The sequence below is a fragment of the Scyliorhinus torazame genome, chromosome 9 (assembly GCF_047496885.1).
Source record: "Scyliorhinus torazame isolate Kashiwa2021f chromosome 9, sScyTor2.1, whole genome shotgun sequence".
Taxonomy (NCBI): domain Eukaryota; kingdom Metazoa; phylum Chordata; class Chondrichthyes; order Carcharhiniformes; family Scyliorhinidae; genus Scyliorhinus; species Scyliorhinus torazame.
In genome coordinates, this window is record NC_092715.1 from 8,284,460 (window position 1) to 8,302,323 (window position 17,864).

Here is a 17,864-nt window from a genome sequence, read left to right on the forward strand (position 1 = left end):
CAGTGCGGGGGGGCTACAGTATAGGGGGTTACAGTGCAGTGGGTTACAGTACAGGGGGTTACAGTGCAGGCGGGTTACAGTGCAGGGGGTTACAGTGCGGGGGGTTTACAGTGCAGGGGGGTTTCAGTGCAGGGGGTTACAGTGCAGGGGGTTACAGTGCGGGGGGTTACAGTGCAGGGGGTTACAGTGCAGGGGGTTACAGTGCGGGGGGTTACAGTGCAGGGGGTTACAGTGCGTGTGGTTTACAGTGCAGGGGGGTTACAGTGCAGGGGGGTTACAGTACAGGGGGTTACAGTGCAGGAGGTTACAGTGCAGGGGGTTACAGTGCAGGGGGGTTCCAGTGCGGGGGGGTTACAGTGCAGGGGGTTTCAGTGCGGGGTGGTTACAATGCGGGGGGGGGGGTTACAGTGCGGAGGGGTTACAGTGCAGGGGTGTTTCAGTTCGGGGGGGTTACAGTGTGGAGGGGTTACAGTGCAGGGGAGTTTCAGTGCGGGGGGTTACAGTGCGGGGGGGGGGCTTCAGTATGGGGGGGGTTACAGTGCGGGGGGTTACAGTGCGGAGGGTTACAGCGCAGGGGGTTATATTGCAGGGGGTTACAGTGCAGTGGGTTACAGTACAGGGGGTTACAGTGCAGGGGGTTTACAGTGCGGGGGGTTTACAGTGCAGGGGGGCTACAGTACAGAGGGTTACAGTGCAGGGGGCTACAGTGCGGGGGGGATACAGTGCAGGGGGGTTACAGTACAGGGGGTTACAGTGCAGGGGGTTACAGTGCAGGGGGGATACAGTGCAGGGGGGATACAATGCAGGGGGTTACAGTACAGGGGGTTACAGTACAGGGGGTTACAGTGCAGGGGGTTACAGTGCAGGGGGGATACAGTGCAGGGGGGATACAATGCAGGGGGTTACAGTACAGGGGGTTACAGTACAGGGGGTTACAGTGCAGGGGGATACAGTGCAGGGGGTTACAGTGCGGGGGAATACTGTGCGGGGGGTTACAGTGCAGGGGGTTACAGTACAGGGGGTTACTGTGCAGGGGGTAACAGTGCAAGGGGGTTACAGTGCGGGGGGCTACAGTACAGGGGGTTACAGTGCAGTGGGTTACAGTACAGGGGGTTACAGTGCGGGGGGTTTCCAGTGCAGGTGTTTACAGTGCAGGGGGGTTACAGAACAGGGGGGTTACAGCGCAGGGGGTTACAGTGCAGGGGGTTACAGTGCAGCGGGTTTACAGTGCAGGGGGGTTACAGTGAGGGGGGGTTGCAGTGCAGGGGGTTACAGTACAGGGGGTTACCGTGCAGGGGGTTACAGTGCAGGGGGGTTACAGTGCGGGGGGTTGCAGTGCAGAGGGTTACTGTACAGGGGGTTAAAGTGCAGGGGGTAACAGTGCAAGGGGGTTACAGTGCAGGGGGTTACAGTGCAGGGGGTTTACAGTGCGGGGGGTTGCAGTGCAGGGGGTTACTGTACAGGGGGTTACAGTGCAGGGGGTAACAGTGCAGGGGGTTACAGTGCAGGGGGGTTACAGTGCGGGGGGGGTTGCAGTGCAGGGGGTTACAGTACAGGGGGTTACAGTGCAGGGGGTTACAGTGCGGGGGGGGTTGCAGTGCAGTGGGTTACTGTACAGGGGGTTACAGTGCAGGGGGTAACAGTGCAAGGGGGTTACAGTGCGGGGGGGCTACAGTACAGGGGGTTACAGTGCAGGGGGTTACAGTGCAGGGGGGTTAAAGTACAGGGGGTTACAGTGCAGGGGGTTATTGTGCAGGGGGTTACAGTGCAGGGGGTTACAGTGCGGGGGGTTTACAGTGCAGGGGGTTACAGTGCAGGGGGGTTACAGTACAGGGGGTTATAGTGCAGGAGGTTACAGTGCGGGGGGGGGGGGTTGCAGTGCAGGGGGTTACAGTACAGGGGGTTACAGTGCAGGGGTGTTACAGTGCAGTGGGGTTACAGTGCGGGGGGGGCTACAGTACAGGCGGTTACAGTGCAGGGGGCTACAGTGCAGGGGGTGACAGTACAGGGGGTTACAGTGCAGGGGGTTACAGTGCAGGGGGGTTACAGTGCAGGGAGTTACAGTGCACTGGATACAGTGCCGGGGTTACAGTGCGGCGGGGTTACAGTACGGGGGGGTTACATTGCGGCGGGTTTACAGTGCAGGGGGGTTACAGTGCGGGGGGTTACAGTGCGGGGGGTTACAGTGCGGCGGGGTTACAGTGTGGGGGGTTACAGTGCAGGGAGTTACAGTGCAGGGGATACAGTGCGGGGGGTTACAGTGCAGGGGAATTACAGTCCAGGGGGGTTACAGTGCAGGGGAATTACAGTGCAGGGGGTTTCAGTGCGGGGTGGTTACAATGCGGGGGGGGTTACAGTGCGGAGGGGTTACAGTGCAGGGGGCTTCAGTGCGGGGGGTTTACAGTGCGGGGGGTTTCAGTGCAGGGGAGTTTCAGTGCAGGGGGTTACAGTGCAGGGGAGTTTCAGTGCGGGGGGGTTACAGTGCGGGGGGGGTTTCAGTGTGGGGGGGTTACAGTGTGGGGGGTTTACAGTGCAGGGGGGTTACAGTGCGGGGGGTTACAGCGCAGGGGGTTACATTGCAGGGGGTTACAGTGCAGTGGGTTACAGTACAGGGGGTTACAGTGCAGGGGGTTTACAGTGCGGGGGGTTTACAGTACAGGGGGGGCTACAGTACAGGGGGTTACAGTGCAGGGGGTTACAGTGAAGAGGGGTTACAGTGCAGGGGGGTTACATTGCAGGGGGTTACAGTGCAGGGGGTTACAGTGCAGGGGGTTACAGTGCAGGGGGTTACAGTGCAGGGGGGTTACAGTACAGGGGGTTACAGTGCAGGGGGTTACAGTGCAGGGGGTTACAGTGCAGGGGGGTTACAGTACAGGGGGTTACAGTGCAGGGGGTTACAGTGCAGGGGGTTATAGTGCGGGGGGTTACAGTGCGGGGGGTTTACAGTGCAGGGGGGTTACAGTGCAGGGTGGATACAGTACAGGGGTTTACAGTGCAGGGTGGTTACAGTACAGGGGGTTACAGTGCAGGGGGGTTACAGTACAGGGGGTTACAGTGCAGGGGGGTTACAGTGCAGGGGGTTACAGTGCAGGGGGTTACAGTGCAGGGGGGTTACAGTGCAGGGGGTTACAGTGCAGGGGGTTACAGTGCAGGGGGTTACAGTGCAGGGGGGTTACAGTGCAGGGGGTTACAGTGCAGGGGGTTACAGTGCAGGGGGGTTACAGTACAGGGGGTTACAGTGCAGCGGGTTACAGTGCAGGGGGTTACAGTGCAGGGGGTTTACAGTGCAGGGGGTTACAGTGCAGGGGGTTACAGTGCAGGGGGGTTACAGTGCAGGGGGTTACAGTGCAGAGGGGTATACAGTACAGGGGGGCTATAGTACAGGGGGTTACAGTGCAGGAGGTTACTGTGCAGGGGGTTACAGTGCAGGGGGTTTACAGTGCAGGGGGTTACAGTGCGGGGGGTTTACAGTACAGGGGGCTACAGTGCGGGGGGGTTACAGTGCGAGGGGTTTTACAGTGTGGGGGGGTTACAGTGCGGGGGTGTTACAGTGCGGGGGTGTTACAGTGCGGGGGGTGGTACAGTGCGGGGGTGTTACAGTGCGGGGGTTTTACAGTGCGGGTTGTTACAATGCGGGGGTGTTACAGTGCGGGGGGGGTTACAGTGCGGGGGGTGGTACAGTGCGGGGGGTTACAGTGCGGGGGGGTTACAGTGCGGGGGGGTTACAGTGCGGGGGGGTTACAGTGCGGGGGGGTTACAGTGCGGGGGGCTTACAGTGCGGGGGGGGTTACAGTGCGGGGGGGTTACAGTGCGGGGGGGTTACAGTGCGGGGGGTTACAGTGCGGGGGTGGTACAGTGCGGGGAGTGGTACAGTGCGGGGGGGTTACAGTGCGGGGGGGTTACAGTGCGGGGGGGTTACAGTGCGGGGGGTTTACAGTGCGGGGGGTTTACAGTGCGGGGGTGTTACAGTGCAGGGGGGGTTACAGTGCGGGGGGGTTACAGTGCGGGGTTACAGTGCGGGGTGTTACAGTGCGGGGGGGGTTACAGTGCGGAGGGGTTACAGTGCAGGGGGCTTCAGTGCGGGGGGTTTACAGTGCGGGGGGTTTCAGTGCAGGGGAGTTTCAGTGCAGGGGGTTACAGTGCAGGGGAGTTTCAGTGCGGGGGGGTTACAGTGCGGGGGGGGTTTCAGTGTGGGGGGGTTACAGTGTGGGGGGTTTACAGTGCAGGGGGGTTACAGTGCGGGGGGTTACAGCGCAGGGGGTTACATTGCAGGGGGTTACAGTGCAGTGGGTTACAGTACAGGGGGTTACAGTGCAGGGGGTTTACAGTGCGGGGGGTTTACAGTACAGGGGGGGCTACAGTACAGGGGGTTACAGTGCAGGGGGTTACAGTGAAGAGGGGTTACAGTGCAGGGGGGTTACATTGCAGGGGGTTACAGTGCAGGGGGTTACAGTGCAGGGGGTTACAGTGCAGGGGGTTACAGTGCAGGGGGGTTACAGTACAGGGGGTTACAGTGCAGGGGGTTACAGTGCAGGGGGTTACAGTGCAGGGGGGTTACAGTACAGGGGGTTACAGTGCAGGGGGTTACAGTGCAGGGGGTTATAGTGCGGGGGGTTACAGTGCGGGGGGTTTACAGTGCAGGGGGGTTACAGTGCAGGGTGGATACAGTACAGGGGTTTACAGTGCAGGGTGGTTACAGTACAGGGGGTTACAGTGCAGGGGGGTTACAGTACAGGGGGTTACAGTGCAGGGGGGTTACAGTGCAGGGGGTTACAGTGCAGGGGGTTACAGTGCAGGGGGGTTACAGTGCAGGGGGTTACAGTGCAGGGGGTTACAGTGCAGGGGGTTACAGTGCAGGGGGGTTACAGTGCAGGGGGTTACAGTGCAGGGGGTTACAGTGCAGGGGGGTTACAGTACAGGGGGTTACAGTGCAGCGGGTTACAGTGCAGGGGGTTACAGTGCAGGGGGTTTACAGTGCAGGGGGTTACAGTGCAGGGGGTTACAGTGCAGGGGGGTTACAGTGCAGGGGGTTACAGTGCAGAGGGGTATACAGTACAGGGGGGCTATAGTACAGGGGGTTACAGTGCAGGAGGTTACTGTGCAGGGGGTTACAGTGCAGGGGGTTTACAGTGCAGGGGGTTACAGTGCGGGGGGTTTACAGTACAGGGGGCTACAGTGCGGGGGGGTTACAGTGCGAGGGGTTTTACAGTGTGGGGGGGTTACAGTGCGGGGGTGTTACAGTGCGGGGGTGTTACAGTGCGGGGGGTGGTACAGTGCGGGGGTGTTACAGTGCGGGGGTTTTACAGTGCGGGTTGTTACAATGCGGGGGTGTTACAGTGCGGGGGGGGTTACAGTGCGGGGGGTGGTACAGTGCGGGGGGTTACAGTGCGGGGGGGTTACAGTGCGGGGGGGTTACAGTGCGGGGGGGTTACAGTGCGGGGGGGTTACAGTGCGGGGGGCTTACAGTGCGGGGGGGGTTACAGTGCGGGGGGGTTACAGTGCGGGGGGGTTACAGTGCGGGGGGTTACAGTGCGGGGGTGGTACAGTGCGGGGAGTGGTACAGTGCGGGGGGGTTACAGTGCGGGGGGGTTACAGTGCGGGGGGGTTACAGTGCGGGGGGTTTACAGTGCGGGGGGTTTACAGTGCGGGGGTGTTACAGTGCAGGGGGGGTTACAGTGCGGGGGGGGTTACAGTGCGGGGTTACAGTGCGGGGTGTTACAGTGCGGGGGGGGTTACAGTGCGGGGGGGGTTACAGTGCGGGGGGTTACAGTGCGGTGGGTTACAGTGCGGGGGGGTTACAGTGCGGGGGGTTACAGTGCGGGGGGGTTATAGTGCGGGGGGTTACAGTGCGGGGGGTTACAGTGCGGGGGGGTTACAGTGCGGGGGGTTACAGTGCGGGGGGTTACAGTGCGTGGGGTTACAGTGCGGGGGGTTACAGTGCGGGGGGTGGTACAGTGCGGGGGGGTTACAGTGCGGGGGGTTACAGTGCGGGGGGGTTACAGTGCAGGGGGGGTTACAGTGCGGGGGGGTTACAGTGCGGGGGGGTTAGAGTGCGGGGGGGGTTAGAGTGCGGGGGGGGGGTTACAGTGCGGGGGGGTTACAGTGCGACGACGCCGGAGGAATTTCCGCCCCGCCAGCTGGCGGAAACGGCCTTTGTTGCCCCGCCAGCTGGCACGGAAATGGCATCTCCAGGCGGCGCATGCGCGGGAGCGTTAGCGGCCGCTGACAGTTTCCCACGCATGCGCAGTTGAGGGAGTCTCTTCCACCTCCGCCATGGTGGAGACCGTGGCGGAGGCAGAAGGGAAAGAGTGCCCCCACGGCACAGGCCCGCCCGCGGATCGGTGGGCCCCGATCGCGGGCAAGGCCACCGTGGGGCACCCCCCGGGGCCAGATCGCCCCGCGCCCCCCCCAGGACCCCGGAGCCCGCCCACGCCGCCTTGTCCCGCCGGTAAGGTAGGTGATTTAATTTACGGGACAGGCAATTTATCAGCGGGGCTTCGGCCGGAGAATCGAGCGGGGGGGCCGCCAACCGGCGCGGCGCGATTCCCGCCCCCGCCGAATATCCGGTGCCGGAGACTTCGGCAACCGGCGGGGGCGGGATTCACGCCAGCCCGCGGCGATTCTCCGACCCGGCAGGGGTCGGAGAATGTCGCCCGAGGTGTTGGGCATCTTGAAAAATATTACGGTAGACAAGTCCCCAGGGCCTGATGGGATCTACCCCAGAATACTGAAGGAGGCTGGAGAGGAAATTGCTGAGGCCTTGACAGAAATCTTTGGATCCTCGCTGTCTTCAGGTGAATAGCCAATGTTGCTCCTTTATTTAAGAAGGGTAGCAAGGATAATCCAGGGAACTACAGGCCGGTGAGCCTTACGTCAGTGGTAGGGAAATTACTGGAGAGAATTCTTCGAGACAGGATCTACTCCCATTTGGAAGCAAATGGACGTATTCATAGAATTTACAGAATTTACAGTGCAGAAGGAGGCCATTCGGCCCATCGAGTCTGCACCGGCTCTTGGAAAGAGCACTCTACCCAACCGCACACCTCCACCCTATCCCCATAACCCAGTAACCCCACCCAACACTAAGGGAAAGTTTGGACACTAAGGGCAATTTAGCATGGCCAATCCACCTAACCTGCACATCTTTGGACTGTGGGAGGAAACCGGAGCACCCAGAGGAAACCCACGCACACACGGGGAGGATGTGCAGACTCTGCACAGACAGTGACCCAAGCCGGAATCGAACCTGGGACCATGGAGCTGTGAAGCAATTGTGCTATCCACAATGCTACCGTGCTGCCCCTTATTGAAGGCAGAGAGTAGCAATGGAAGGATGCTTTTCTAATTGGAGGGCTGTGACCAGTGATGTTCCGCAGGGATCAGTGCTGGGACCTTTGCTGTTCGTAAAAATTGTTCATAAAAATTGGCAAGTCATGTGCAGCTGTATAGAACCTTAGTTAGGCCACACTTGGAGTATAGTGTTCAATTCTGGTCGCCACACTACCAGAAGGATGTGGAGGCTTTAGAGTGGGTGCAGAAGAGATTTACCAGAATGTTGCCTGGTATGGAGGGCATTAGCTATGAGGAGCGGGTGAATAAACTTGGTTTGTTCTCACTGGAACGACGGAGGTTGAGGGGCGACCTGATAGAGGTCTACAAAATTATGAGGGGCATAGACAGAGTGGATAGTCGGAGGCTTTTCCCCAGGGTAGAGGGGTCAATTACTAGGGGGCATAGGTTTAAGGTGAGAGGGGCAAGGTTTAGAGTAGATGTACGAGGCAAGTGTTTTACACAGAGGGTAGTGGGTGCCTGGAACTCGCTACCGGAGGAGGTGGTGGAAGCAGGGACGATAGTGACATTTAAGGGGCATCTTGACAAATACATGAATAGGATGGGAATAGAGGGATACGGACCCCGGAAGTGTAGAAGATTGTAGTTTAGTCGGGCAGCAAGGGGGGCACGGGCTTGGAGGGCTTGAGGATAATGCTGGGGTTGAGGGTGAGGCTGGGGTCGAGGGTGATGCTGGGGTTGAGGGTGATGCTGGGGTTGAGGGTGAGGCTGGGGTTGAGGGTGAGGCTGGGGTTGAGGGTGAGGCTGGGGTCGGGGGTCATGCTGGGGTTGAGGGTGATGCTAGGGTTGAGGGTGATGCTGGGGTTGAGGGTGAGGCTGGGGTTGAGGGTGAGGGTGGGGTTGAGGGTGAGGCTGGGGTTGAGGGTGAGGCTGGGGTTGAGGGTGAGGCTGGGGTTGAGGGTGGTGCTGGGGTTGAGGGTGAGGCTGGGGTTGAGTGTGAGTCTGGGGTTGGGGGTCATGCTGGGGTTGAGGGTGATGCTGGGGTTGAGGGTGATGCTGGGGTTGAGGGTGAGGCTGGGGTCGAGGGTGAGGCTGGGGTCGAGGGTGAGGCTGGGGTTGAGGGTGAGGCTGGGGTTGAGGGTGATGCTGGGGTCGAGGGTGATGGTAGGGTCGAGGGTGGGGCTGGGGTTGAGGGTGAGGTGGGGTTGAGGTTGAGGGTGAGGCTGGGGTTGAGGGTGAGGCTGGGGTTGAGGGTGAGGCTGGGGTTGAGGGTCATGCTGGGGTTGAGGGTGAGGCTGGGGTTGAGGGTGAGGCTGGGGTTGAGGGTGAGGCTGAGGTTGAGGGTGAGGCTGGGGTTGAGGGTGAGGCTGGGGTTGAGGGTGATGCTGGAGTTGAGGGTGAGGCTGGGGTCTAGGGTGAGGTGGGGTTGAGGGTGATGCTGGGGTTGAGGGTGATGCTGAGGTTGAGGGTGATGCTGAGGTTGAGGGTGATGCTGGGGTTGAGGGTGAGGCTGGGGTTGAGGGTGAGGCTGGGGTTGAGGGTGAGGCTGGGGTCGGGGGTCATGCTGGGGTTGAGGGTGATGCTAGGGTTGAGGGTGAGGCTGGGGTTGAGGGTGAGGCTGGGGTTGAGGGTGAGGCTGGGGTTGAGGGAGAGGGTGGGGTTGAGGGTGAGGCTGGGGTTGAGGGTGAGGCTGGGGTTGAGGGTGAGGCTGGGGTAGAGGGTGAGGCTGGGGTTGAGGGTGGTGCTGGGGTTGAGGGTGAGGCTGGGGTTGAGGGTGAGGCTGGGGTCGAGGGTGAGGCTGAGGTTGAGGGTGAGGCTGGGGTTGAGGGTGAGGCTGGGGTTGAGGGTGATGCTGGGGTCGAGGATGATGGTAGGGTCGAGGGTGGGGCTGGGGTTGAGGGTGAGGTGGGGCTGGGGTTGAGGGTGAGGCTGGGGTTGAGGGTGAGGCTGGGGTTGAGGGTGAGGCTGGGGTTGAGGGTGAGGCTGCGGTTGAGGGTGAGGCTGCGGTTGAGGGTGAGGCTGGGGTTGAGGGTGAGGCTGGGGTTGAGGGTGAGGCTGGGGTTGAGGGTGAGGCTGGGGTTGAGGGTGAGGCTGAGGTTGAGAGTGAGGCTGCGGTTGAGGGTGAGGCTGGGGTCGGGGGTCATGCTGGTGTTGAGGGTGAGGCTGAGGTTGAGGGTGAGGCTGAGGTTGAGGGTGAGGCTGAGGTTGAGGGTGAGGCTGGGGTTGGGGGTGATGCTGGTGTTGAGGGTGTGGCTGGGGTCGGGGGCCATGCTGGGGTTGAGGGTGATGCTGGCGTTGAGGGTGAGGCTGGGGTTGAGGGTGAGGCTGGGGTCGGGGGTCATGCTGGGGTTGAGGGTGATGCTGGGGTTGAGGGTGATGCTGGGGTTGAGGGTGATGCTGGGGTAGAGGGTGAGGCTGGGGTAGAGGGTGAGGCTGGGGTTGAGGGTGAGGCTGGGGTTGAGGGTGAGGCTGGGGTTGAGGTTTAGGCTGGGGTTGAGGGTGACGCTGGGGTTGAGGGTGAGGCTGGGGTTGAGGGTGAGGCTGGGGTTGAGGGTGAGGCTGGGGTTGAGGGTCATGCTGGGGTTAGGGTGAGGCTGCGGTTGAGGGTGATGCTGGGGTTGAGGGTGAGGCTGAGGTTGAGGGTGAGGCTGGGGTTGAGGGTGAGGCTGAGGTTGAGGGTGAGGCTGGGGTTGAGGGTGAGGCTGGGGTTGAGGGTGATGCTGGAGTTGAGGGTGAGGCTGGGGTTGAGGGTGATGCTGAGGTTGAGGGTGAGGCTGGGGTTGAGGGTGATGCTGGGGTTGAGGGTGATGCTGAGGTGGAGGGTGATGCTGAGGTGGAGGGTGATGCTGAGGTTGAGGGTGAGGCTGGGGTTGAGGGTGAGGCTGGGGTTGAGGGTGAGGCTGGGGTTGAGGGTGAGGCTGGGGTCGGGGGCCATGCTGGGGTTGAGGGTGATGCTGTGGTTGAGGGTGAGGCTGGGGTCGGGGGTGAGGCAGGGGTTGAGGGTGATGCTGGGGTCAGGGGTGATGGTAGGGTCGAGGGTGGGGCTGGGGTTGAGGGTGAGGTGGGGTTGAGGTTGAGGGTGAGGCTGGGGTTGAGGGTGAGGCTGGGGTTGAGGGTGAGGCTGGGGTTGAGGGTGAGGCTGGGGTTGAGGGTCATGCTGGGGTTGAGGGTGAGGCTGGGGTTGAGGGTGAGGCTGGGGTTGAGGGTGAGGCTGAGGTTGAGGGTGAGGCTGGGGTTGAGGGTGAGGCTGGGGTTGAGGGTGATGCTGGAGTTGAGGGTGAGGCTGGGGTTGAGGGTGAGGCTGGGGTTGAGGGTGAGGCTGAGGTTGAGAGTGAGGCTGGGGTTGAGGGTGAGGCTGGGGTCGGGGGTCATGCTGGTGTTGAGGGTGAGGCTGTGGTTGAGGGTGATGCTGGGGTTGAGGGTGAGGCTGGGGTCGAGGGTGAGGCTGGGGTTGAGGGTGAGGCTGGGGTTGAGGGTGAGGCTGGGGTTGAGGGTGAGGCTGGGGTCGGGGGTCATGCTGGGGTTGAGGGTGAGGCTGGGGTTGAGGGTGAGGCTGGGCTTGAGGGTGGGGCTGGGGTTGAGGGTGGGGCTGGGGTCAGGGGTGATGCTGGGGATGAGGGTGAGGCTGGGGTTGAGGGTGAGGCTGGGGTCGGGGGTGAGGCTGGGATCGAGGGTGAGGTTGGGGTTGAGGGTGATGCTGGGGTTGAGGGTGAGGCTGGGGTTGAGGGTGAGGCTGGGGTTGAGGGTGAGGCTGGGGTTGAGGATGAGGCTGGGGTCAGGGGTGATGCTGGGGTTGAGGGTGAGGCTGGGGTTGAGGGTGAGGCTGGGGTTGAGGGTCAGGTTGGGGTTGAGGGTGAGGCTGGGGTTGAGGGTGATGCTGGGGTTGAGGGTGATGCTGGGGTTGAGGGTCAGGTTGGGGTTGAGGGGGAGGCAGGGTTGAGGGTGAGGCTGGGTTTGAGGGTGAGGTTGAGGGTGGGGTTGAGGGTGAGGCTGGGGTCGGGGGTGAGGCTGGGGTTGAGGGGGTGAGGCTGGGGTTGAGGGTGAGGCTGGGGTTCAGGGTGAGGCTGGGGTTGAGGGTGAACCTGGTGTTGAGGGTGAGGCTGGGGTTGAGGGTGAGGCAGGAGTTGAGGGTGATGCTGGGGTTGAGGGTGAGGCTGGGGTTGAGGGTCAGGCTGGGGTTGAGGGTGAGGCTGGGGTTGAGGGTGAGGCTGGGGTTGAGGGTCAGGTTGGGGTCGGGGGTGATGCTGGGGTGGAGGATGAGGCTGGGGTTGAGGGTGAGGCTGGGATCGTGGGTGATGCTGGGGTTGAGGGTGATGCTGGGGTCAGGGGTGATGCTGGGGTCGGGGGTGAGGCTGGGGTTGAGGGTGATGCTGGGGTTGAGGGTGATGCTGAGGTCGGGGGTGAGGCTGGGGTTGAGGGTGATGCTGGGGTTGAGGGTGATGCTGGGGTTGAGTGTGATGCTGGGGTTGAGGGTGAGGCTGGGGTTGAGGGTGAGGCTGGGGTTGAGGGTGAGGCTGGGGTTGAGGGTGAGGCTGGGGTCGGGGGTGAGGCTGGGGTCGGGGGTGAGGCTGGTGTTGAGGTGAGGCTGGGGTTGAGGGTGAGGCTGGGGTTGAGGGTGAGGCTGGGGTTGAGGGTGAGGCTGGGGTTGAGGGTGATGCTGGGGTTGAGGGTGAGGCTGGGGTCGTGGGTGATGTGGGGTCGAGGGTGATGCTGGGGTAGAGGGTGAGGCTGGGGTTGAGGGTGAGGCTGGGGTTGAGGGTGAGGCTGGGGTCGGGGGTGAGGCTGGGGTTGAGGGTGAGGCTGGGGTTGAGGGTGAGGCTGGGTTGAGGGTGAGGCTGGGGTTGAGGGTGAGGCTGGGGTTGAGGGTGAGGCTGGGGTTGAGGGTGAGGCTGGGGTTGAGGGTCAGGCTGGGGTTGAGGGTGAGGCTGGGTTGAGGGTGAGGCTGGGGTTGAGGGTGATGCTGGGGTAGAGGGTGAGGCTGGGGTCGGGGGTGAGGCTGGCGTTGAGGGTGAGGCTGGGGTCAGGGGTGATGCTGGGGTTGAGGGTGATGCTGGGGTCAGGGGTGATTCTGGGGTCGAGGGTGATGCTGGGGTTGAGGATGAGGCTGGGGTCAGGGGTGATGCTTGGGTTGAGGATGTGGGCAGCATGGTATCACAGTGGTTAGCACAATTGCTTCACAGCTCCAGGGTCCCAGGTTCGATTCCGGCTTGGGTCACTGTCTGTGCGGAGTCTGCACACCCTCCCCCTGTGTGCGTGGGTTTCCTCCGGGTGCTCCGGTTTCCTCCCACAGTCCAAAGACATGCAGGTTAGGTGATAAATTGCCCTTCCTGTCCAAAAAGGTTAGGAGGGGTTATTGGGGTACGGGGATAGGGTGGAAGTGAGGGCTTAAGTGGGTCGGTGCAGACCCGATGGGCCGAATGGCCTCCTTCTGCACTGAATGTTCTGTGTAACATTTAAACAATGATCAATTATGAAACTTTTCCTTCATTTCTTCTCTTTAAATATTTGAGAACAAATTAATCGACATTGTTATTTTTATACAGCAAATTACATCTGCATTCTGCAGTAACTGTCTTCAGTAAACAAGGCCAATGCAGAGACACTGAACAATTAGTTTGTTATCATACACACAGCAGGAGAACGCCACAGTCTACAGGTAGTAATAAATATCTGCCCTGGCTGCAAACACAACACAACATTACAGATTTGCATTACATGGTCACCATTTACAATTCAATGAGCATTCGGGGGTCAGTGCAGAAACCTGGGACACAGGCAGCACACAGGCTGCAAAATGGCATTTCAATGTTGATCTTTTCCTATTTGTGCCGACTCAATCTCACCACCAGAGAGTGGTAAATTCCTGATCCACCCTCAACAGCAGAGGGAGCTTTACTCTGTATCTAGCCCCGTGCTGTACCTGTCCTGGAAGTGTTTGATGGGGACAGTGTAGAGGGAGCTTTACTCTGTATCTAACCCCGTGCTGTACCTGTCCTGGGAGTGTTTGATGGGGACAGTGTAGAGGGAGCTTTACTCTGTATCTAACCCCGTGTTGTACCTGTCCTGGGAGTGTTTGATGGGGACAGTGTAGAGGGAGCTTTTCTCTGTATCTAACCCCGTGCTGTACCTGTCCTGGGTGTGTTTGATGGGGACAGTGTAGAGGGAGCTTTTCTCTGTATCTAACCCCGTGCTGTACCTGTCCTGGGTGTGTTTGATGGGGACAGTGTAGAGGGAGCTTTACTCTGTATCTAACCCCGTGCTGTACCTGCCCTGGGAGTGTTTGATGGGGACAGTGTAGAGGGAGCTTTACTCTATATCTAACCCCGTGCTGTACCTGTCCTGGGAGTGTTTGATGGGGACAGTATAGAGGGAGCTTTACTCTGTATCTAACCCCTGTGCTGTACCTGTCCTGTGAGTGTTTGACGGGGACAGTGTTGAGGGAGCTTTACTGGAATGAAAATAATAATCCTTATTATTGTCACAAGTAGGCTTACATTAACACTGCAATGAGGTTACTGTGAAAAGCCCCTAGTCGCCATATTCTAGCACCTGTTCGGGGACACAGAGGGAGAATTCAGAATGTCCAATTCATCTAACAGCACGTCTTTCGGGGACTTGTGGGAGGAAACCGGAGCACCCGGAGGAAACCCACGCAGACACGGGGAGAACGCGCAGACTCCGCACAGACAGTGACCCAATCCGGGGATCGAGCCTGGGACCCTGGCGCTGTGAAGCAGCAGTGCTAACCGCTGTGCTACTGTGCCGCTCCTTGGAGTAGAGGAGACTGAGGGGGGGGGACATGACCGAGGTGTATAAAATTATGAGGGGTTAGATAGAGTGGACAGGAAGAAACCTTTCCCCTTGGCGGAGGGGCAGGGGGCAGAGATTTAAGGTAAGGGGGCAGGAGGTTTCGAGGGGATGTGAGGAAAAAGCTTTCACACAAGGGGGGGTTGGGAGTCTGGAACTCGCTGCCTGAAAGGGGGGTGGAGGCAGAGACCCTCAGAACATCTGAGCAGTATTTAGATGTAGACTTGCGATGCCAGGGCAGACACGGCTATGGACCAAGTGCTGGGAAATGGGATTAGAATGGGTAGGTGGCTGTTTTTGACCGGCGCAGACGGGGCGGGCCGAAGGGCCTCTTCTGTGACGGAGACCTCGATGACTCTGTGACAGAAGTGTTGCACCAGACATCAGCAAACTCTGTACTGCTGACCATCCGACTGCTACCAGCTTCACAGCTTTCAAATCACATTTTGTGACGAGGTTTTATTGTAACTCCATCAGCAGGAATCACGTAAAACTGGGAGAGCTAAACAAACACTAATATCACAGAAAGAAATCTAGCCCCCAATTGCTGATAGAAAAACGATCGAGCCATAACTCTTCAGTTTGAAGATTGAGGAGTGGTCAGGTTGAAGAGTTTCAAAGGATTTGACCATGTCACAAAGGAGAAACACACCAGGCAGTGAATGTAGGAGCAGCTTGGGTGGGCTGAATGGACGGCTCCTGTTGGTAATATGAGAATGTCAGTATTGCCGATCCATAAAAACGGAATCTGTAATTTCTGTCAACGGGTAAACATCAGGGGCGAAATTCTCCATAAACGGCGCGATGTCCGCCGACTGGCGCCCAAAACGGCGCAAATCAGACGGGCATCGCGCCGGCCCAAAGGTGCGGAATGCTCCGCATCTTTGGGGGCCGAGCCCCAACATTGAGGGGCTAGGCCGGCGCCGGACGAATTTCCGCCCCGCCAGCTGGCGGAAATGGCCTTTGTTGCCCCGCCAGCTGGCGCGGAAATGACATCTCGGGGCGGCGCATGCGCAGGAGCGTCAGCGGCCGCTGACAGTTTCCCGCGCATGCGCAGTGGAGGGAGTCTCTTCCACCTCTGCCACAGTCTCCACCATGGCGGAAGGGAAAGAGTGCCCCCCCGAAACAGGCCCGCCCGCGGATCGGTGGGCCCCAATCGCGGGCCAGGCCACCGTGCGGGCACCCCCCGCGGTCAGATCGCCCCGCGCCCTCCCCAGGACCCCGGAGCCCGCCCACGCCGCCTTGTCCCGCCGGTAAGGTAGGTGGTTTAATTTACGCCCCATGTCAGTCACTGACCCCCCACAACACGCCACCCCCCACCCCCATGTCAATCACTGACCCCCCCACAACACGCCATCCCCCAGCCCCACATCAATCACTGACCCCCCCACAACACGCCACCCCCACCCCCATGTCAATCACTGACCCCCCCACAACACGCCATCCCCCAGCCCTACATCAATCACTGACCCCCCCACAACACGCCATCCCCCAGCCCTACATCAATCACTGACCCCCCCACAACACGCCACCCCCCAGCCCCATGTCAATCACTGACCCCCCCACAACACGCCACCCCCCAGCCCCATGTCAATCACTGACCCCCCCACAACACGCCACCCCCCAGCCCCACATCAATCACTGACCCCCCCACAACACGCCATCCCCCACCCCCATGTCAATCACTGACCCCCCCACAACACGCCACCCCCACCCCCATGTCAATCACTGACCCCCCCACAACACGCCACCTCCCAGCCCCACATCAATCACTGACCCCCCCCCACAACACACCATCCCCCACCCCCATGTCAATCACTGACCCCCCCACAACACGCCATCCCCCACCCCAATGTCAATCACTGACCCCCCCACAACACGCCACCTCCCAGCCCCACATCAATCACTGACCCCCCCCCCACAACACACCATCCCCCACCCCCATGTCAATCACTGACCCCCCCACAACACGCCATCCCCCACCCCAATGTCAATCACTGACCCCCCCACAACATGCCACCCCCACCCCCATGTCAATCACTGACCCCCCCACAACACGCCATCCCCCACCCCAATGTCAATCACTGACCCCCCCACAACACGCCATCCCCCACCCCAATGTCAATCACTGACCCCCCCCACAACATGCCATCCCCCACCCCCATGTGTGGGGGAAGGGTGGTCTCCCTGATGGGTGGGGGAAGGGTGGGCTCCCTGATGGGTGGGGGGGAGGGGGGCTCCCTGATGGGTGGGTGGGGGAAGGGAGGGCTCTGATGGGTGGGGGAAGGGTGGGCTCTCTGATGGGTGGGGGAAGGGCGGGCATGGTGCTGTGAAGGTAAACTACTCAAGTAGAAATTTATCCTGTAAAGAACGAGAAGATGGCGGCTCTGACTAGTGCTTTGTCCCAGGATTGTGGCCAGTTTGATGGCCAATGCCATTCAGAGATGATGATTGGTTGTAAATGGTGCTTGGAGATGTCAGGGTGTGTTTCACTGGGTTTAGCGCTGTTTAGCACAGGGCTAAATCGCTGGCTTTGAAAGCAGACCAAGGCAGGCCAGCAGCACGGTTCAATTCCCGCACCAGCCTCCCTGAACAGGCGCCGGAATGTGGTGACATGGGGCTTTTCACAGTAACTTCATTTGAAGCCCACTTGTGACAATAAGCGATTTTCATTTCGTTTCATTTCATTTGAAAGGATTGAATTACACCTCAGCAGCAGTCAGTTCAGATCGAGTGGGTGGTGGAACTCGCTGTCTCGGGGCTGGGCCCGACGTTGGGAGTGAATTTATCCAACTTTCCAATGTGTAAGAGGTTGGTGATGGTTCACTGACACCAACAGCCCCAGCAGCTTAATCAAGATGGCTTTAATTTATCAATGACACTGGACACGAAACAGGCACTCACAGAAAGATTTGCAAACACTGTAGCAACAGGGGTACAGGCTTATGGCCGCAAGGGTGGGTAACTCGGGAGCCTCGAGGGGGCTGCTCAGGTTGTATTAGCTGCTCCTTCGTCCACGAGGTAATTGAGTCCGATGACGGTGCTGATAAAGTCCCCCAGCTCCACAAAGTCGGCTGTCACAATGTTGACTCCATTCTCTCCAGGTCTCTGGGATTTAATCCACTGGATTATTGATGGGAGAGCTCTGTGATTGGAAAAGAACGGACAATTATTTCAAGACACGGGTCCTGTTGGCCAGAAAACACACGCCTTTCAAAAGCTAATTTCATTGGAAAAAAAACCTCCCCATGTATTCCCAGCCCCAGCACCCATCGTTGTTCAAGGTCCCTCTGAATAGGGCTAGGAGGAGGTCATCCAGCCCATCAGGCCTGCCCCGCCACTCAACAGGTTCAGAGCAGATCTGATTGCGGTGTCAGCCCCACCTCCCAGTCTGCTCCCCCCCCACCCCACCCTCACACACAAACCCCCAACTCGCCAATAATCTGTCTAAGGGCAGCACGGTAGCCTTGTGGATAGCACAATTGCTTCACCGCTCCAGGGTCCCAGGTTCGATTCCGGCTTGGGTCACTGTCTGTGCGGAGTCTGCACATCCTCCCCGTGTGTGCATGGGTTTCCTCCGGGTGCTCCGGTTTCCTCTCACAGTCCAAAGATGTGCAGGTTAGGTGGATTGGCCATGATAAATTGCCCTTAGTGACCAAAATTGCCCTTAGTGTTGGGTGGGGTTACTGGGTTATGGGGATAGGGTGGAGGTGTTGACCTTGGGTAGGGTGCTCTTTCCAAGAGCCGGTGCAGACTCGATGGGCCGA

General features: G+C 59.7%; 1 protein-coding gene across 1 annotated transcript in view; it reads right to left on the reverse strand.

The window, feature by feature from the left end:
• Positions 1–16,219: 16,219 nt before the first annotated feature.
• The window catches only part of plcxd3 (phosphatidylinositol-specific phospholipase C, X domain containing 3), a 79,333-nt gene continuing 77,688 nt past the window's right edge, over positions 16,220–17,864 (reverse strand). Inside the window, exon 3 of the mRNA XM_072515593.1 lies at positions 16,220–17,242. Within this exon, the coding sequence (XP_072371694.1) occupies positions 17,086–17,242 (157 nt within the window). The 3' untranslated portion in view covers positions 16,220–17,085. The remainder of the gene's footprint in view (positions 17,243–17,864) is intronic.